The sequence below is a fragment of the Chanodichthys erythropterus genome, chromosome 21 (assembly GCF_024489055.1).
Source record: "Chanodichthys erythropterus isolate Z2021 chromosome 21, ASM2448905v1, whole genome shotgun sequence".
Taxonomy (NCBI): Eukaryota; Metazoa; Chordata; class Actinopteri; order Cypriniformes; family Xenocyprididae; genus Chanodichthys; species Chanodichthys erythropterus.
Window position 1 is genome coordinate 35,029,611 of NC_090241.1, and position 23,370 is coordinate 35,052,980.

The 23,370-nt window shown below is 34.1% G+C and overlaps 2 protein-coding genes across 2 annotated transcripts in view; one reads left to right on the top strand and one right to left on the bottom strand.

Moving 5' to 3' along the window:
* Positions 1 to 14,756, bottom strand: part of slc12a5a (solute carrier family 12 member 5a) — a 174,226-nt gene extending 159,470 nt beyond the window's left edge. Inside the window, exon 1 of the mRNA XM_067372640.1 lies at positions 14,636 to 14,756. Coding sequence (XP_067228741.1) covers positions 14,636 to 14,756 — 121 coding nt within the window. The remainder of the gene's footprint in view (positions 1 to 14,635) is intronic.
* A 2,102-nt stretch (positions 14,757 to 16,858) lies between these two features.
* On the top strand, positions 16,859 to 20,758 carry nat8l2 (N-acetyltransferase 8-like 2). Its single transcript, XM_067374355.1, has 2 exons — positions 16,859 to 17,131; positions 19,932 to 20,758. Coding segments are annotated over exons 1-2 (687 nt in total). The 5' UTR covers positions 16,859 to 17,130; the 3' UTR covers positions 20,618 to 20,758.
* Positions 20,759 to 23,370: the final 2,612 nt, after the last annotated feature.

Here is a 23,370-nt window from a genome sequence, read left to right on the forward strand (position 1 = left end):
TTGGCATGCAATTAAAAAAATCTATTGTCAGAGGATCAAAACACTGATGGATGTCTTTGTTTATGCAAGAAGTGGTATTTTATAAAGAGACTGGCTTTAATATAGTTTTTAATGGTTCAGCAGACTGTATTCTGACCTCAAATATGCTAGAAAAAAAAGTGTAATAATTCCTTTGTCATAGGAAGAAAAATTATATTGACGCAATCCACAATACAGTTTCATGGCCAGTAAATATTCTCAGTTCAACCGTCATTGGGAGAAGTGTCAAAAAGTTAATGTGGGACCCTGGAAGGAGGGCAGCTGACTGTGACATTAAGTTATTAAGCTGATGTTGATGTGGGTATTTTTCTTTGAGCATTCAGTGTGTGTGTGTGTGTGTGTGTGTGTGTGTGTGTGTTTGTTTGGGCGGTATGACTCACCAAAAGCAATCACCTACTTTTCACCATCAACTCCTCTCAAATTCACTGTTTAATAGCCTGCAATGTTTTGCCAGGGGCACCTTTTATACCTCCTTCGCTGAAAAAAAAAATTAAACAGAAGGCCGCTCTCCTTCACATTCTCCTTCACATACACAGCAGAGGAAAATGGCTGCTTTAAAAGCTAATTGCAGTCATAACATCGCTCTATCCATCATATCTCTCATCTGCATGAGTCCTTGGAGACAGCTTCCATATTTAACCAGCACAGCTTCTCCACAGAAAGATCATGACCTGAGTGTGTCTATGACAACCTGTAAATACTGAGCTAAAATCCAGCCTAAATTACCACACTTAAATTTGTATTACTGTTTCTAGTTTATACAATGAGAACAGTTTCCACCAACACTACTAATGGTGCCTAATCAGTGAACACTAAAGCTTATGCTGTTACAATTTCAATTCGTTGCAAGGACAGTTGCAAGGACGGAGAGCAAAATTCATTTGCTCTCCATGATTTCATGCCGAAACCTCATTGAAACTACAACAACTTGTTCTTCCTCAGAAGAGCTTATTATCTTAGGAATCAGGGTTGTGCACCATTCAGAATTCAAATGAGTCTTTTAAATTCAATCCATGAATTATATTTTTTCTACTGAGGTAGCAAATTGCATGCGTTTTGGGACACGTGTGCAAAAGAATAAGAGCAATTTGAACAATAAGTAAATGCACATGGCTTGCTGAATAAAACTGATGAGTTCACAACTTCTAAACATTCATTGTGATCCATCAAAATTATCCATTCAGTTAATAGACAGACAGACAGAACGTCAGACAGACATAGATAGATAGATAAAACGACAGACAGACAGACAGATAGATAAAACGACAGACAGACAGACAGAACGACAGATAAAACAAAGAATGATAGATATAGATAGATAGATAGATAGATAGATAGATAGATAGATAGATAGATAGATAGAACAATAGATAGAACAATGGATAGATAGAATGATAGATAGAACGATTAAAACAACAGAATGATAGAATGATAAAACGATAGAGAGAACGATAGAGAGAACGATAGATAGATAAAAAGACAGACAGAACGACAGATAAAACAAAGAACGATAGATAGGACGATAGAACGATCTATCTATCGAACGATAGAACAAACGAACGATAGATAGATAGATAGATAGATAGATAGATAGATAGACAGAACGATAGATAGATAGAATAAAACAACAGAACGATAGATAGATAGATAGATAGACAGAACGATAGATAGATAGAATAAAACAACAGAACGATAGATAGATAGATAGATAGATAGATAGATAGATAGATAGATAGATAGATAGATAGATAGATAGACAGAACGATAGATAGATAGAATAAAACAACAGAACGATAGATAGATAAATAGACAGAACGATAGATAGATAGAATAAAACAACAGAACGATAGATAGATAGATAGATAGATAGATAGATAGATAGATAGATAGATAGATAGATAGATAGATAGATAGATAGATAGATAGATAGATAGACAGAACGATAGATAGATAGAATAAAACAACAGAACGATAGATAGATAGACAGAACGATAGATAGATAGAATAAAACAACAGAACGATAGATAGATAGATAGATAGATAGATAGATAGATAGATAGATAGATAGAACGATAGAACGATAGATAGATAGATAGATAGATAGAATGATAGATAGACAGACAGAACGACAGATAAAACAAAGAACGATAGATAGAACGATAGATAGATAGATAGATAGATAGATAGATAGATAGATAGATAGATAGATAGATAGATCGATAGATAGATAGATAGATAGATAGATAGATAGAACGATAGAACGATAGAACGATAGATAGATAGATAGATAGATATATAGATAGATAGATAGATAAAAGACAGACAGAACAACAGATAAAACAAAGAACGATAGATAGAACGACAGATAGATAGATAAAACAATAGAATGATAGAATGATAAAACGATAGAGAGAACGATAGAACGGTAGATAGATAGATAGATTAGATAGATAGATAGATAGATAGATAGATAGATAGATAGACAGACAGAATGATAGACAGAATGATAGAATGATAGAACGATAGAACGATAGATAGATAGATAGATAGATAGATAGATAGATAGATAGATAGATAGATAGATAGATAGATAGATAGATAGATAGATAGATAGATAGATAGATAGATAGATAGATAGAACGATAGATAGATAGATAGATAGATAGATAGATAGATAGATAGATAGATAGATAGATAGATAGATAGACAGACAGAATGATAGACAGAATGATAGAACGATAGATAGATAGATAGATAGAACAATAGATAGATAGATAGATAGATAGATAGATAGATAGATAGATAGATAGATAGATAGATAGATAGATAGATAGATAGAACGATAGATAGATAGAACGATAGATAGATAGATAGATAGATAGATAGATAGATAGATAGATAGATAGATAGACAGACAGAATGATAGACAGAATGATAGAACGATAGATAGATAGATAGATAGAACGATAGAACGATAGATAGATAGATAGATAGATAGATAGATAGATAGATAGATAGATAGATAGATAGATAGAACGATAGATAGCTAGAACGATAGATAGATAGATAGATAGATAGATAGATAGATAGATAGATAGATAGATAGATAGATAGATAGATAGATAGATAGATAGATAGATAGATAGATAGATAGATAGATAGACAGACAGAACGACAGATAAAACAAAGAACGATAGATAGAACGATAGATAGAACGATAGAACGATAGATAGATAGATAGATAGATAGATAGATAGATAGATAGATAGATAGATAGATAGATAGATAGATAGATAGATAGATAGATAGATAAAAGACAGACAGAACAACAGATAAAACGATAAAACGATAGAGAGAACGATAGAACGATAGATAGATAGATAGATAGATAGATAGATAGATAGATAGATAGATAGATAGATAGATAGATAGACAGACAGAATGATAGACAGAATGATAGAACGATAGATAGATAGATAGATAGACCGACAGAACGATAGATAGAACAATAGAACAACAGAATGATAGAAAGATAGAACGATAGATAGATGGATAGATAGACAGACGGACAGACAGAAAGACATATAAAACAAAGAACGATAGATTCAGTATATTTTAGTTTTTTCATCTGTAGCTCATGATGGGTTCATGACTGTGGCATCTGGTTTCATTTCTGGTGTTTAATGGCGAATAAAGCTGTGGCGAGAAACCTACAGGCTTGCAGCAGTTCCACAGCTCTGACACCACAATCTATCAGCCGCCCCGAGAGACAATGATGAAACCAGAGGCAACACCTCACCGATAATGAAAGGTCCTTGCAGCGCACCAGAAAATCCAGATCACCACAGAGGGTAACATCCACTAGAACAAATACTAAAAACACGCCTCCTTGTAACTGTCGTAATGTTAATTATCAAATTAATTTCCAATATCCGGCTTTCAAAGCAATCATTATGATATATTTGTGCATATCGGTGTGATGATTTGCAATTATCATGCATGCTTAAACGCATTTCAAACCGAATCAGCCACAATGGAGGAAGATCTTCCTGCTCATGCTCGTGACAAATGGCTGTAGGAGGAATTGTGTGGAAAACCTTTATATGGAGATGATTTGGGCATGTATTATATTAATTACTAACCGCAGGCTCACACTCCATCATTTAAGACAATCCAGATCAACATAAGAGTGAGGCTACGTGCATAATATAAATACGCAATTATTAGCGAAAAAGATCCATTTAGAGTGATTGTGATTGCACATTTCTCTCATTTAAACCAATATAACTGAGAACAAAATATTGCAGTCGCCATAAGTAAGTTATTATGATTAAATCTGGGTTAATATTTAGTGCCAGTGAGATCAATAATTCAAACCACACGTCATTGTATCTGCAGGGAGGCTGCAGAAATGCCTCAAGACTGCAAGATCAGTGCAAGAATCATTGCTGGTGCCATTTGGACCGAGCAACAATACAATAAGACCTAAGGACCTAAATCAGAACATCATTACAGCGTGTCTTCTCTTTGATGTAGCAGAGCTGTGAATCCTCTCCCCCTTTCCTTGAGATTCAAACGGTTATTTCTGCTTATCCTTTCTTTGTGTAGACACTGAGTTACATAACAAGCCTATGAAGGTTTTGCATGATGACGCTGGCACTATCTACACAGCTACGACCCCCACCACATGTCTGCTTCTACCCCTGATACTCAAGCTATAGAGTCTGGATCATCCTCCACATGCAGGTCCTGTAGAACACAGCTGCCCTCTACAGTTCTCACACATTACACTGATGAAGATGAGCACATCTGAGTATAAGAATACTGGAGTAAGACTAGAGGTGCTGCGTCCAAATTTGCAAGACGTATATTACACACTACAACCAGATGGGGTTCATCTTGCAAATACGTGTCCAGATTAGGTTTTACCATTCTTAGACCACCATTAGATGTTGTTTTAGCAATGACATAATAACCATATATAATTATTTCCCAGTCTCTTTATTAGAATATAACCAGAAAATACCGTAAATTTGTATGCAGTATAAAAAAAAACAGAAAAAAGGCAGAGAAAACTTTCAAAATCTGATGAAAAGTTTCTCAGAGTTTGTTCTTTGAGAAAATGGAAGTCCAGGAGATGTGGCAATTTTGTTCATTTTTTTCTTTTTCTTTTTTTTTTTTTCATTTTGTGTACATATTTTCTGTATTTTTTGTTTGTATCATAATAAAGAGACTGAAAAATAAATATGAACGGTCATTAAAACATTGCTAAAACAGCAAAGCTGGTGGTGGCCTTTTGCACAGTACTATATATTATATTATATTATATTATATTATATTATATTATATTATATTATATTATATTATATTATATTATATTATATTATATTATATTATATTATATTATATTATATTATATTATATTATATTATATTATATTAATATCCATTTTTATTTTTATTATTTATATTATATAATACACACACACACACAAATTGAATGCATAAAGAATTTGTCCCCCAAAAATCATAAAATAATAAATAGTAATTCCCATTATTCTCAATGTGATTCTACCAGTTTTACAAATGTACAAAAATGCTAATTTTAATTTTTAAAATTAAAATACTGCCATGATGCACAAATACTTTACAATTTAAATAAATACATAAATATGTAAATCTATTTTTTTTACATTCAAATAATGATAATTAAATTTTTTGCATTATGATAATGAGCATTTGTGAGCTAAAATGCATTAATTTCAGAATGCAAAAAAATGCCTTCATTTTATTTATGCAAAATATTATTTATTTGTTTTTGTGTGTTTTTTTCAATACAGGTACTGAAACAGTATTTTGACAGCTTCAGTCTCATTTTTCTTGAAATGAAAATGATTGAGAATCATAAACCTCTCCACAGCACAAGGGGTTTTATATAACATTTTTAACCCAAAAATCATTAATAAACACACAGGACACTGTGAAGTATCAGGCAGACATAAGAAAAAATGTATTATCTTTATAACTGGTGTGCAATCTAGTGGTGCATTAATGTAATTGCATCTTTTTAAATTGCACTACAGGTTTATTTATCCTTGAACAGATATTGTGTATGAGGGATATAATTCAGTCAACACTGATATCTATGAACAAAGGCCTGTCGAGATGTTGATAAGCAACATTTATCTCAAGAAGACTAGATGAGATTAAAATCAATGTGAAGAAATGCACTCCTTTAATAACATTACAGCACAGATGAGTGATCTGACAGCAATATTAATAACTACCGGACGTTTAGTGTTCATGTGCAGACGCAAACCCCTGTCTGTGCGTCTCTGCATACGGGAGATCCAAACCAATTCATTTCAGGAAAAGGGTAATTCAGTTATTATTTGATGACTTGAAGGCTAAAACAAAAATGACTGCAGTCAAAAAAAAATAAAAAATCTAATCAAAAATAATTATATAAAGCAAGATATTATGAGGTTACGATGTGATTGAGGAGCAAATAATATTTGATTTATGGGAAGAGAAAATGTTTATACACACACACAAACAGGCAATAAATATATCATAAATATACATTCATATAGTAGTAATACATATAAAGGTATATCAGTTTCATTTAGGCTCATTAGGACTGTTTTCACTTCATATTGAACAACTTAAAGCATTAACAGAGAGAAATTGGGCCTTTACAAACAGAAGAAGAGAGGGATAGAGGATTGACATTCCACATCAAGTGTATCCTGACCTTCTGTAAATCCCACAGAGCCACTGAGCTCGTGATCAACACGTTATTACCTGACGGCGACTGGTGGGACCGCGAGACTGACTGTTTACACAGACAGACAAACAATAGACTAATACACACGAAAAACCTGCGCCACCAGACCACCATTATGCTAAAATAGCGAGAGCGGTTCCACGTCTGTCTCGCCAGCGACAGACTGAATGGAAACAAACAGACCGACGACGTGCCATTATGAAGAAAGGACGGATGCCTCATTGAGAGCTAAACAATCTACATATCCCAATAGGCTAATGGCCTCCACCGTATTTGGACAGCAATTGACTCGGAAGCATTATGCAAATTAAACCAGGCTGAGCGGCCAATGACAACAATGGAGACAAACACAACATCAGCTAAAACAATAGAAGCTGCTCTGGCTGCATTTACTGGAGGATATGTTATGATGATATTGTGTTATAACATGGAAAATGAGAACCAGCTTGATCTGGAAATTGGACAAAATACAGCAAAAATATCGTTATTGTCATTGCGCAGATAAAATCTGCAGGATGGATCTTCGAAAACTATTAATTTAACTGTTTACGGATGGGAATATTTACTGTGCGTAGTAATACTATGTGTGGATATGGTAACGACGTGTTGTTTTCGTGCATTTTTAGTGCACAAAAACAAGAGTTGCATTGCCAGAGCTTTGGTTCCCATGCACAAGATACAAAGTCCTCCTTTACTTTTGCCAAAACTATGAAAGAAACATAAGCCGGCATGGTACAAAGTGACACACTTTCCCAAACAACTTTTCAAACGCTGTGCGTGGGCTGTTCTTGATGACTGAGCACTCTTTGTCTTTGTGCAAACCATCACTAAATGGAGACGAATTTGTCCATCGTGGTGGGCTTCCAGCAGACGCTCACTGCGGAGCAGCCAAAACTCCCACGCTACACGTCTGCGATGGATGACACAGCTATTGTGCACCAGTGTAATATGTACTGAGTTATTATTGATATGGTTAAAAAGCGGCTTATGCCGCTAGTTCTGTCTGGTGTGTAGACTATGCCAAATATAGCAAGAATTGCATGATGAAATACTGTATTTGGCACTTTGCAATCTATTCCTGGCTGCTTGTAAGTGTAATTAGTCATAGAACTAATCCACACATTTGTGCAGCAGCAACAGTCATTAATGATTCTTTACATCATGTGTCCTGTTAAGGAGAGTGTGCTGTTTATTTACTAAGTGCCCAGACTTACAATTTTCACCTGGTGAACGAAAAAACAACCCAAAAACAACATTCTGTCAACCATCAAGAACAATCTAGCATCATGCACCTTAGTAACCACACAAAACACCACTCAAAACAACCAAACCTACAGTCCTTTTTTAGCATTTACAACCACAAAGACAAAAAACCCCTTAATATTCTAAGGGTTACACATCATGAAAATGCAGAAATAAACAAAAGCATGTCATCTTATAAGTATTACACCAAAGAAGAGTCTAACAATCAATTGAATTGTTAGAGTTCTTTGACCGTTAAATGTCAGATACTTGGCGTGCTTATTTTATTGCCTTTTCCCCCCTTAAATATTTTTTGTAATCATCATAAATTAGTGTCATTTTAAAGCTTAAGCACTCAAAAATCATCATCCAATTTTTGATAACTTCAAATTTGGAACACAACTTGGTTAGGCATATATGGCAATTTTAGAGTCACAATTTGTTTTGTAAAATATATATTTAGTATTAAGTTCAGTACATTTGCTATACAGTAAACAAACAACATTAAATTTTTCATTTTTTGAAGTGCTTTCACTTTTGCAATAATCTGCTAATTGCCTTATATAAAAAGATTTCTGCATTGCAAAGCATGAATTAAAGCCCTTTAAGTTCATATCTATGACAGAAAGAAGAATGTATTTTCTTTGAAGGTGTACATTTATGAATGTAAAATATTGTATTATAAAATATTTATATATTTGGTCCCACTTTATGTTAGGTGGCCGTAATGTACTTACAAAAATGTGCAAAACACATTTACTGATATTGAGGTGGGATACGGGTAAGGTTAGAGACAGGTTTGGTGGTATGTGTAGGCTTAAGGGTGAGTTAATGTGTAAGGGATGGGTCAACAGTGTAATTATAAATGTAATTACATGCAGGTTATTCTTAAAATATAAGTAAAATGTAAAAACATGCATATACACAATAAATGCAAACTATTATAATATCTATTAACTATTAAACTAATAGCTATTATAACTATAATATCAAACTATTAATTTAAATCTAAGTAAATAAGAGTAAAGGACACCTAATATATACTGGGACCATAAATCTAATATGAAATGGGTCTATTTTCAAACAGTCACAAATGCAAACTTTTGGCTGATGCAGAAGTCAGAAAAAAAAACCCCACAAAATTAGAAATGTCAATCCAAAACACTATAATTATTCAACTATAATTCTAATAAACAATTCCAAAATAAGTGGATAATTGTTTCTTCAAAATGATGACAAAAGGAGCAGCTGGGTGAAATACTGTTATTAAACTTTGCAAGTTTATGCGTAAAAATTGTGAAAAATTTTAAAATATACTTCATTGGCTTTGTTGGGCAGAAAAAAATGATGAAAAGTCCAGAATTATTTCTTTCCATTCTATGTCATTGAATGTATTATTCTAAAAGAACTTACACTGGCAGTTAAAATGATTTGAGTTCTATTAAGAATAAAGTGCAACAGTCGGGTTCCGTAAGTAAAAACTCCATCATTTTCTCCATTAGGAAACAGATTTCAGACAATAACTTATTAACCTTAAAAAATATAAGATAGACCTACTGTGAGCTACGAGGTTGTGGATTGATGGTATTTGCTTCTGTTGAAGCCATCAGTCCACATTATTTCAACTTATTTTTTAAAAATAATCATGTTCAACAGTGGGATTCCTGGTGAAAATCTCATGCTGCACAGAAAATTACACCAATCAGAGAGTCGAAAAAGCAACACGCTGCAAAAGAGCTCTTTAGCTCCTACATTTTCAATGAACAGATTGGAGTAAAAAAAAAAAAAAACTAGGATTGCGCCAGTGACTTCTGCACCACAAACATCTCCACTAACCTCAGAAAATATGAAAATATTGTTACTACGGTTTACTTTTGTTCTTGTTTGAACTATTCCATGGTAACTGCAAAGATTCTTGACATATTGGCTGGCCTACCACTAAAAAGAATCTACTACGAGAGAAGGTCACATTGAATCAGATATTTAATAATTTAAACATGAAATCCAGGACATCTTAATCGCCCTATTAGCTTCATACAGCGGTCAGAGTCGGGCTAGATCTTACAGACAGTCTGGAGACCTTCAAGGTCAGGCGAACCTCTGCCTGGGTGGCATCTTACTGTCTCCTCAGATCGATAAAAACAACATCAGCGATAAAATACCAGTGATGCTTCATTCTTGTAAAGGGCTTTCTCACCAAACATCCATGTTAAGGGCTACAGAAATCTTTGCTTTTTTCTTGTTTATGCACGCATACAGACACTTTCACACATATACACCCATGCATTCTTAAAAAACAAGCTCAGAGTGGGAAAATGACCATTGCCTTTGTGTTTCACCCAATTCATGCTTCATTTAGGGCCACAGGAGGTACTGTAACAGAGCAGCATTATACCATAATTTGACAGTGCGTGCATGTGAGCAGTCATTGTCATTTTACTATTATTATTTCAAACCCTCACGTTCAGCTCTCACTTCACGCACACCAATCACCGCACAAAGAGGCTGCAGTTGTCATGGAAACGTTGTGGCGACTTGAACCGGAGACAAGAGCTCCAAGGATGTAACGTATCTAGGCGACTACAGGTGCGCATCTCCATTTCTATGGATGGAAACCCCAAAGATGATGGACATACACCTCTTTGGACACTGTTGCGACTTCAATAAATGGATTCCACACATGCAGTGAAGTCATCAGAAGAGATGTCTCAAGCTTTATAGTGCACCTTCCAAGGGAGCATCCTAACTAGACTGTTCCTCATAAGTGACTAAACATTCTACATGAACAGCGTTTTACTGCAACTCATTACATTATTAAATAAATATCTTTTGGAATGGCCTCTGCATCAAGGGCTATGTTTAGTTATAGTAATTCTTAACTTACAATTAGGGATGAACCAATATGAAAATTTTGTCCGATAATCGATAATTCTTTATATTTGATATCCGATAACCGATATATTGGCCGATAAATCTAAATCTAAATTTTTATATAATTTTTGAGAGCCTGATTACAAAAACAAAAGTCTCACTATTAAAAACCGTGTCCTAAGCACACAATTATAATGTTTTATGAAGGCTATATGACAGATTTGTGCTGCACATGTTGCACTTAACTGTATTTTCCTTTTTGAAGTGATTTCAATCATATTTCAAGCAAATCAAATCCATAATGGATGACAGTACTCATCTGACGTGACTCAGCTTAAGGAAATAATCCATTATTTATCGGCTTTAATATAATTATCGGTAAAATTTTCTTATCAGGACGATGATGATAACATTAAAAATGAACATATATCCGATATGGTGGCCAATATATATTGTGCATCCCTACTTAGAATTGTTTTATTATTAATTTGCAATTGTTTTAAAAAGTACTTAATAAATATGCACCAATGAATCAGATATTCAAAGTCTGTAAATGTATTAATAATAGAAAAAAAGTAGGCTCTATCTGAAATCGCCCTATACCCTTAAATAGGGCACTATTTGAGGGGACAGACATTTGTAGTGGTGTCCGAAACTATAGTGGACATTATTGAGTGCACTCTTTCAATCCCACAATGCACTGCAATAAGCCGTAGATCATTTTAGAATTGGAACGTGATTCCCAGAATCTGAATGTGACGTGCCTAAAGATTCTTACCTCTACTTGTGATACCTTAAAGGGGTGGTTGATTAAGATTTCAGTTTTTTAACTTTAGTTAGTGTGTAATGTTGCTGTTTGATCATAAACAACATCTGCAAAGTTACGACACTCAAAGTTCAATGTAAAGAGATATATTTTCTTTTACAGAATCCACTGTTTATGGCTGGTATGGACTACAACAAGCTTCTTCCCAGGTTGGTGACATCACAAACCTTAAAATTGACATAAACCCCACCCCAGGGAACATACAACAAAGGGGGCGGGGCCATGTTGGACTGCTTTAGAGAAGATGAAGAGTTGTTGTAGTCGAGTGTTGTTGTCATGCCGTCATTTTACGCCGGACTGCTTCACAAACGAGAGTCAATTCAACACAAAAGATGAACATGACGGCACATGCTAGTGGATGAGTTGAATCAACTCCACAGCAACTACATCAATTTATCCACCAACCATTCAGAAACATCTTCCTGAGTCTCTCCATCAGAGTCGACTCCGGTTTGAACAATGTAAAGCTGAACACCAACACTTACAATCCTCATTTTGGCTGTGTGAGATTCTCCAGCTTTGTTGTTGTTGAGCTGTTAAAGCTCCGCCCTCTTCTAGAAAGCAGGCAGCTAATTTGCATTTAAAGGGACACACACAAAAACGGCGTGTTTTTGCTCACACCCAAATAGAGGTAAATTTGACAAGCTATAATAAATGATCTGTGGGGGATTTTGAGCTGAAACTTCACAGACACATTCTGGAGACACCAGAGACTTATATTACATCTTATGAAAGGGGCATAATAGGTCTCCTTCAAATGTTGTCTAGATAGGCAGCTCACTAGGTTTTTAAAGCAGAGCTTCCCATCGTGCTACAATTCAGAGAAATGTGGGACAAGAAGACAGGCATTCATAACAAAACTTCACTGAACATTTGGAGTTTATTCAAATTATGGCACTTCATACAGCTCCAAAGGAGTTTTTTTTAAAAAAATAGTGCATTATAACCCTTATTTAGCAAGCAATCTTTGGCAAGAAACACCAACACTAGTCCTTCTAGCACACCTAATATTTAGTGGGTCACTTTCTATTTCTGTCATGTCACATTAAAAATTCCCATCCACAGTGAAATCTATGTTCTGTTGCATTGCACTGAGTTTTCACTTTCAGTGTGCATATATACTACATAGACAATTTACTTAATATGTAATATTAAAGCCAGACTGCTTTGTTGCATTTCTCAAGCCCCTGAGAGAAAGTCCATTCAATTAGAAAATTGCTTTATATTTAGCAGAACTATAGCACAACCTCAGTGAAAAAAACAAGAAGCAAAACTCGTCAAAGGCTAATGAATAATACCGCCTGACTTGTATTTAATAGACCTCCTGTGTGCCTAAAACACATTTCGCCTCATTAAATATTCAAAGGCTTCATCAAGTATAATAGACTGTCAGAAGTACCATTATGTGAAGACAACCGTGCCCACTTAAGGCTAACGGACATGGCAAGACAGGGTAACCATTTCAACAAGCTTCTGAAGTGCTGTGAAAGCATCTACATGCATCGTCATACTGCATCTTTTATCACTAGGAGCATTACACAAAAATGCCCTCTCTGTTACACTCAAGTCAGATTTGGCTGATGAAGAGATGTGAAAACGAGCAGATTCTCTTTCCTGAGGGGTCAAATCTCAACATTTACACAGATTATGAACTCAATATACGTCATTTTGAGCTTAGGGAAGGAAAATGTACACTTGTCTGCTGTAGACAAATAACACCCAATGCATTTAATGCCATATATCCTGAAGAACTGCTACAATATAATGGCATATGGATATCTTAGTCCTTATGAAATGCAATTAAATCAATATAGCCTGTATATGAAATATAACCCAAATTATCACATGAAATACATAATTTATTTAATATATAAATCAATATAGTCTATGAACTATATAGATATGCATTGGAAACTAAAAAAAAGTATGCTATATATGAACAAAATGATTTGCAAGGTTCAGTATTTTTTTAAATTTGATGTTAAATCTGATACTTATTAATATAATATTATGAATATAATGCGTACTATATATATATATATATATATATATATATATATATATACATACAGTATATATATATATATATATATATATATATATATACACACAGTATATATATATATATATATATATATATATATAAATATATATATATATATATATATATATATATATATATACAGTATATATATATATATATATATATATATATATATATATATATATATATATATCAGTATATATATATATACAGTATATATATATATATATATATATATATATATATATATATATATATATATACAGTGTGTGTGTCCAAGAGATCATGTTATTGTACCTATGATAGATATTCTATAATTCTATATGAAATATTATAATTATATATTGTAACCTATAGGCCTATATGAAACAACACATTAATTGTGATATAAAATAATATTAATAAATGTTGTCTTTGATATATATTAGCATGCACTGGACATTATAAAGTATTAAGTATGATGTTGACAATTAAAACTAAAATATTTAGTGCATTTAATGCCATACCAAACCACTGGATTACAGATATAAAAAATGTCTGATGTAAAATCTGATAAATTTATATGGATTGTTCTTAATATTTAAAAAAAAAAAAAAAAAAAAAAATATATATATATATATATATATATATATATATATATATATATATATATATATATATATATCAATATAATCTGTACTGTATTGAAGATCGTGCATCAAATAGTCACAGTCTCATGTGATGGCTGAGGGTGCTGTGTTGAATATTAATTTCCCAGCCTCTCATATTTCCAGCTGTTGGCTGAGTTTATCCTTCACAGGTGTCAGAACGTCATAAACCTCTCTCACCTCTCCCGGAGCCTTCAGCAGCCGCGGCGTCGGACGCGCTCGGTGTCGCCTCGTCGCCCTCGAACAGCTGGTTCACTTCCCCCTGGATGTCACCGGCAGTCACCGTGAACCTCTGGCTCATGCTGTCGCCGGTGGCCTGAAGCGGACTGACGGGGAATGAATAAAGGCGGCTTCGCTCTCTTCACCGGCTCCCGCTGGAGGAATTCGCCGGTGATGCAGATGTGCGCCGGTCCGCGGTGATCAGCCCGGTAGTGTGAGGAGTCGGACTGATGTTAACGCAAGAGCATAAACGTGTGTAACGTTCCGGTTGAGGCGTGCGTTTTATTGTTCTTTGATAAAAGACACTGAATGAGTGAGTCGCGAGCGGGTCATCAACCGGTGTCTGGACTAACCGAGCATCCGGGTCCTAAAACCCGCGACCAATTATCAATCAGAAACATTGATCAAGCCATTGAATGATCGAACAGTGTGAAGCTACACAATATGCGCTGAATTTATCAGTAAAACTAGACATCTACACTAACAAGCATAGATATAAACCAGGGGTTTTCAATCTTTTAAATGCATGGACCCCCATCCTAAATGTTTAGGCAGCCAACTATATTTATGTATATAGACCCAATTAATAGGCCTACAATATTACAAATGTGTAAAATATTCAGTTTCTATTATATTAAGCTACATCATGTATTTTTCCTATTCACTTAACTGTTAGATGTACATTAGATGTTTTCATTTATTTATTTTATCTAATTACTTTAAACAAATGTAGCCTATTAAAGGGTTAGTTCACCCAAAAATGAAAATTTTGTCATTAATTACTCACCCTCATGCCGTTCCACACCCGTAAGACCTTCATTCATCTTCGGAACACAAGTTAAGATATTTTTGTTGAAATTATTTTGTTTTTTTGGCGCACCAAAAATATTCTCGTCACTTTATAATATTAATATTGAACCACTGTACTCACATGAACTGATTTAAATATGTTTTTAGTACATTAATGGATCTTGAGAGAGGAAATGTCATTGCTCCCTATGCAGGCCTCACTGAGCCATCGGATTTCAACAAAAATATCTTAATTTGTGTTTCGAAGATTAATGAAGGTCTTACGGGTGTGGAACGACATGAGGGTAATTAATGACAGAATTTTAATTTTTGGGTGAACTAACCCTTTAACTTATGGAGGGCCAAACCTGCAAAACAATAAATAAATACATAAATAAATATATGAAGAAATAAAAATTAAAAGATGCATAAATAAATAGGCCTAAAATATACAAGGAAATGTGAAAAATTAAAAAATAAATGAGTATTTATTTTTATTTCTTTCCTTATTTATGTATAATTGCATTTTTCCACATTTATTTTTTTTTGTTTATTTATTTATGCATTTATTTATTTCCACTTTTATTTATTTCCATATTTATTTATAGGCTATGTCTACATTTATTTATTGTTTCGCCCTCCATATTAAACTTAACCTATTATTTAATAATTTAGTGCAAATTTAATTTACCTTAATCAATTTAAGTTAATCATTTATTTAATTTTCTTATTCTTATTTCTTTAAATCAAGTTTATTTAAATCAAGTATTTAGTTTTGTCAAATATTTATTTTATTTAAATAATTTTATTTAATTAATTTTAATAAATGTATGCATTATTATTTATTTAAATCAAATTCTATTTATGTATTTAGTTTTATCAAATATTTATTTTATTATTTAATTCTATGTTTTATTTTAATACATTTATTTTAATCAAATGCATTAATTTATTATTTATTTAAATTATTTTATTTACTTATTTGAATTAATCAAATTTATTTAGTTTAATCTTATTTTTTTATTTTTTTTATTTTTTTTACATTTTTTACTCTGCTCTACTCAGAACCAAGAAACCTAAGTTCAATATTTATATTTATCAGTTAATTTCTACTGAGACACTAAATTGAAAATATATTGCATTTCTGCAGTGTGGTTTTGCTGAGGTCAAACTGAATGGATATCATTCACATCTCTGTGCTTTATGACACCAAAGAAGATTAATGCCTCAGTTTCTGCCCATTGAGTTTTCATTGGATCACATTAACATATTAAAACAATTAAGGGAAAAAAGAGGCTATCAAAATTATTATTATTATCATAATTCAGCAGAACGGGTCAGTAACACTAGAGGGCGATAACGGCAGACCAGCGCGACTGACCCTACTCAGAAAAACAGATGAGAGAAGAATGGAATTTCTGCACACATATTTATACACATCTTTATATATGTTCATGCCATTTCTATGTATGTTCATAAAACTATAAACTCCAAATGAAAGTAGTAATGTCCGATCTAAACCGAAAATATCTGATACTGAACACGTGCAGACTTTGAACTGATAAAACCACTGATAACGTGTTTGACACCCGTATCTTGTGATCGACAGTGTTCTGTCAGACAGGAACCGACGACTGACTGGAAATAACAGGATAACCAAATTAAACAGTAAGTAGCGAACAGTTCTGTGTATCCGTGCAGTCTTGCTCTGACAATTTAGGGATTTTGTCAACAGTTAGTGACTTTTAAAAAAAAGTTTAGGGACAAATCTAGCAACTTCTTGGACAAACCTTATCTAGATTCTTATTTCCCCCTCTGATCTATATTCATATTTATACAGATCAATGAATGATTATGATGAACCATTATGATGTCATCTAGTGACATTTAGCTACCCGTTTTTGCTACTTTCAATTGAAAGCAGTTGTCAACACTGCTGCACTATTATGAACATTTATGGTTGTAGTGTTACCAAAAAGTGAAAATTCTGATGTCATTTACTCACCTGAATGTTATTCGCTGCTCTAGTGGGAATATGCATGTAATATCCATTTATTTGTGTGTGTGTGTATGTGTGTATAATTTTTATTTATTTCAAACGTCCTTTGAATTAATCACATTATTTTAAGGTCAAATAATTATTTTAAATCTACCTTAATCCATGTATATCTGTAAAGATTCAAGGTAACCAAAAAAACATAAGTTGTCGTTTCGAATTGTGTTATATTACATATTAAGAATACTGTGAGAAACGCAAGCCTGTTTGCGAATCACGATAGCCTACCGGGACGCACGCAATCATCATTACACACGGTAACCAATGAGGTAGTTTCTCTCCGCATTTTTGTCCTTATATGGTGTTGCTCAAGTTCCCGTGTGAATCATGATTTGAGTGGACGGAAGCCCAAGAGCTCTGGGCTGCGTGATTTTTATTTGGTAGTTCGGTGGTTAAATATTTTTGTGTAAAACTTTATAAATAAAGTACGGAGCCCCAGACATGACATGCAGGAAAAAAAATAGAAGGCTAAATCGCAAGATTTACTAATTTGTTCCCTCAATTTACTAAATCTTGCGCACGACCTGCTAATTCGTTTCCTCAATTTACTGAATCGTGCGCACGACTTACTAAATCGTAAGCAAGACTTACTAATTTGTTCCCTCGATTTAATAAAACATGCGCACGATTTACTAATTCGTTCCCTCAATTTACTAAATCGTGCACACGACTTACTAAATCGTATGCATGACTTACTAATTTGTTCCCTCGATTTAAAAAAACATGCGCACGACCTGCTAATTTGTTCCTTCAATTTACTAAATCGTGCGCACAACTTATTAATTCGTTCCCTCGATTTACTAAATCTTGCGCACGACTTACTAATTCGTTCCTTCGATTCAATAAAACATGCGCACGATTTACTAATTCGTTCCCTCAATTTACTTAATCATGCACACGACTTACTAAATCGTATGCATGACTTACTAATTCGTTCCCTCAATTTACTAAATCGTGTGCACGACTTACTAATTCCTTCCCTCAATTTACTAAATCGTGTGCACGACTTACTGATTCGTTCCCTAAATTGAGGGAATGTTTTAGTAAATCGAGGGAACGAATTAGTAAGTCGTGCGCACAACTGAATATTTTTTCTTGCATGATCATGTGTGGGGCTCCCTATTACGGGGATATTCCAACTTAAAATTAAAATTCTATTCTCTGCATTCACCTTCATGCTGTCCTGAAGGTATATGACTTTATTTCTTCAGATGAATGATTTTTAGAAAAATAATCCATCTCTACTAATCCATATAATGCAAATGTACTGGACCTCTAGTGTTGATGCTTCAAAAACCACGCAACACGATTGCTGGCATTTATGTCAAGCTTGAACTCATGAACCTGCGGATGACAGTTGGCCAGAAGCAATGGATTAGAGTTTTAACATTTTTTTTAATTTATTAGCATTTTTCTTACACGTGTCACACGTAATTGTCTCCTGCTTCAGAAGTCATTGAGGGTGCTTTTACATGATAATTATGTACTAAATACACAAACAAGTTTTTCCTTTGTGTTTTTCTTGTACAGACAATTCCTATAGACTGAACACGTAATACGCTTGCGCATGAAGTCACCGTTTTCACAGATTTGCGTTATTGTACTTTACATGGTATTGTTTTCAGAAGTTTGCGTTTTCAGGCCCCCAAAATTCTGTTGTCATGTAAATGAATGGCCAAAATGCATAAAAGGTTTTTCTATTTATTTGAAAATGATGTCGTGTAAACGGACCCTGATTTATCAACTGGGATTGTATGGATTATCGTCATGTTCAGTTTGTGTGGTTTTTTTTCTCTGTTTTTTTTCTCTGTTTTGGCCTTTCATTTACACAACAATGGGGTTTTGGCGGAAATCGGGTTTGCTGGCGTTTATGTGAATGTGCAAGTTTTTGAAAATGATACCATTATCATCTCTATGTAAACAACAAAAATAAGAAATTCGTGAAAATAATGATTTCAAGCGCGCGTAATGTTTCTTTACAAAGTGACATCGCCATCTATTGGCCTGGCAGCAGAATACAGCGTTTTTAGTTGTTTTCACGGATCCGTGTGAACTGAGATCGTTTTGACAATGTTGTGGTCTGTACGCAAAAAAAGCAAAGGAAAAACTTTTGAATGTAAATATACCCTTAACTGATTAAAAAGAACGTTTGTCATTTTTGTCACTGTCTTATACAGTAAATATATATAATAGTATAGTAGCCTATAGCATAGTAGGCTATTTTTTATTTTGTATATGTATTTTTTATAAATGTATGTGTTTTGATATTATATATAATATATTTAACATTTTGTATTCTTTTTGCTTTTTTTATATATCAAATACATACATTTCAGCCAATTACAATGCATTTTCTGTATTTTAATGATATCTACTTCTTCCTTTCCATTTCTATTTGAATTGCCCTACAAGTGCACATTGTGATCCGGCGGTATCAGCCCTCTGACCGGGAGGCTGTCGAAAGAGTTTTCCGAGAAGGAATAGAGGAGCACATCAATCCTGCATTCATGTATGCCATGACCCGACCTCTGCACATCACTGTTAGCCTGTTCTTTTACATCGGCGCTTATGTGATGGGTGGACAGTCCGTGGTTCTGGCCCTGATGTCTGGAGGTGCCTGGATAGGCCTCGTGTACTTCTGCTGCCATGAGTTCTATGCCGGCTACGTCCGGGCGAGACTGAACACGGATATGCAAGATATTCCGGGTTACTACCTCAGTAATCCAGACAACTGCTTCTGGGTTGCCGAAGCTGAGATGAACGGCCGGCCTCAGATTTTGGGTATGGTGGCTGTGGAAGGTAAAAATGACCCGGGAAGCGATGGGAAAAAGTATGGCGAGGTTTACCGAATGATTGTTTCGTCCTCCTGTCGCCGTGCTGGTCTCGGTAAACAGTTGGCTAACACTGCCGAAGACTTCTGTAGGGAACGAGGCTTCTCAAAGATTGAACTTTCGACCTCTTCTACACAGAAAGCAGCCGTGGCGCTGTACGTTAAGCTGGGCTTTAAACTCATCCTGGTTCATACGCGCTCTGAGAACCTGCAGTGGATAGTCTGGATGACTAGAGCCACAATTCTGACCATGGAGAAGAACATCTGATCATGAACTTTTCATCTAAAGGCTGAAAATTACTTTTGTAGTTTTGATTTATGTATGTTTTAAGTTTTGATGTATGTCTTTAATAATCATAGCTGCTTAGTTATATTGCACTTTTTGCACAAGTTCTATAGCCCTGTTTTATACCACACATATGTAATTAAAATATGATTAAAGATTTTTCACTTTTGAATTTGATTGCTTATTTATTTCTTGCTTGCAATACCTATCTGTGCATTTTTAGTAATTTAAGTTATTTCTGTGCATTACACGTGTAAATTTCATTACACAGCCCAGATGGAGCCTGTTTAGAGTGAAGCTGATTGGTTCTGCTTACATAGATTGAATTGACACCAAAAATACATCATCGACGTATACATCCTGTCCAGACATACATGTGATGTACATTGGAAATAAATGGACATACAAATAAAGTTATCCATTGTAAAATTATACTGAAACGCCAATGTGGTTGGGGCTAGAAGAGATACAGCTATGGGCATGTGCACATCAATTTCACTGCGTCATTTTTGTCACGCTGAACAACAATTAATTACTGTGTTTGCATTATTGTATGGGCAGGTTTAGGGTTTGGGTGTAAATGTTAATAAAACAATCTGATAAGTAGCAAATTTAAATGGGTGGTTGATTATGATTTGACTTTTTTAACTTTAGTTAGTGTGTAATGTTGCTGTTTGATCATAAACAACATCTGCAAAGTTACGACGCTCAAAGTTCAATGCAAAGAGAGATATTTTCTTTTAAAGAAATCTTTTTTTTTTAAGGACTACAACGAGCTTCTTCCCAGGTTAGTGACATCACAAACCCTAAAATTTACATAAAGAGGAAGAGTTGTTGTAGTAGAGTGTTGTTGTCATGCCGTCATTTTACGCCGGACTGCTTCACAAACGAGGGTCAATTCAACACAAAAGATGAACATGACGGCACATGCTAGTGGATGAGTTGAATCAACTCCACAGCAACTACATCAATTTATCCACTAACCATTCAGAAACGTCTAAAAGTTGTAACTTCTTCCTGAGTCTCTCCATCAGTGTCGACTCCGGTTTGAACAATGTAAGGCTGAACACCAACACTGACAATCCTCATTTTGGCTGTGTGAGATTCTCCAGCGTTGTTGTTGTTGAACTGTGTGTTTTTGCTCACACCCAAATAGGGGCAAATTTGTCAAGCTATAATAAATGATCTGTGGGGTATTTTGAGCTGAAACTTCACAGACACGTTCTGGAGACACCAGAGACTTATATTACATCATGTAAAATGGGCATTATAGGTCCCCTTTAATTTATTGTTATTTTATGGCGAGATTTTGCGTCACGTCCGGCCGTAGCTGTATATCTTCAATGCCTCCCTCAAAAATCACCGGCCATGATTTGAAATATCCAGGTAAGAATGCATTTATGAAAACTTTATGGAGCTTATTCTGAACTTGACTTGTTGTTTTTTCTTTAAATGATTTATAGAGTGATTAACAATTAAGGTAAAGTGTGATTTAGCAAAAGTAATGCTACAATAAACACTTAAAGTGATAAAAAAAAAAAAACTCTACTGCTGTACTACTTCTAAACAGACACTAGAGGGAGGCATCAACCTCTATACCAATTCATACTTGCTCTATTGGATAAAAGTCCTCAGGTGGATCAGATAGATATTTTCTAACCAAACTGCATGCAAGATCATTTGGTACTTGTGAAAGTTGGCAGATATGTAATGCTTTTACTTGTCATTTTGTGAAATATATTACAGCTCTCCGTTTTGAATACAATATAAGCAAATTTCTTTTTACTCTTTAATATTTTGTTCCTCAGATATTATAGGTATTTTGTCTTATTCCCACAATGGTGTCCAGACCATGTTGCATCAGAAAAAAAGAAAAGAAAAAACACAGTAACTTTCATTTTTTTACAATCTCACAGTGATTATGGTTTAGAAAATCTATCAGGAAGTAACGGAAAATATAACAGGAAATATACAATAGTTTTGAATTGTCCTCCTGCTAGATGTGGTAATTGCTGAGTCATAGAGAGATTATACTTCACATACCTTGGAGTAAGTGAATGACCTTTTAAAGATTACAAAATCTTCGACTTACAGTAAAGCAGAGTGAATGATAAGGAGAAAGCTGATAATACATAGATATAAATCATGGATATAGGTTGGTTTGTGTGTAGGGTTTCTACAGGTTAAACCAATTTCATTCAGTCCATCTGTGTGTAAACATTTATGTTCCATTTATGAGTCATATTATTATGAGTATAATAAGTCTCTTCTTCTCACCAAGGCTGCATTTATTTGATCATAAATAAAGAAAAAAACATGAAATTGTGACGTTATTACAATTTAAAGGCACAATATGTAAGATTTTGTAGATACCAAAAAACCACAAGAACAATATTGTAGACTTGTGCACTTACATTATCCCAAATAATTCCAACAATTTTAAACCCAGATAAATCAGCAGTTTTAACCAGGACACGGAGTGTGTCATTTTGTCTCCTGTGAATGACACCATATCTGCATTACCCTCGATTTCCAGTAGAAACCATGGAATCACACACATGGAAAGACGCTTTTATAGATTATGTTTTATTAGACAGGTGAGCAACTGTTTGGATACTTTTATTAACAGAAAACAAATCTTTGTTATATAGCTCAACACTGTTAATCTTATTGCTTGAATCACTTCTTTTCTTGATTTACTGCGAGTACCATATTTTTACCATGCCTCAGAGACA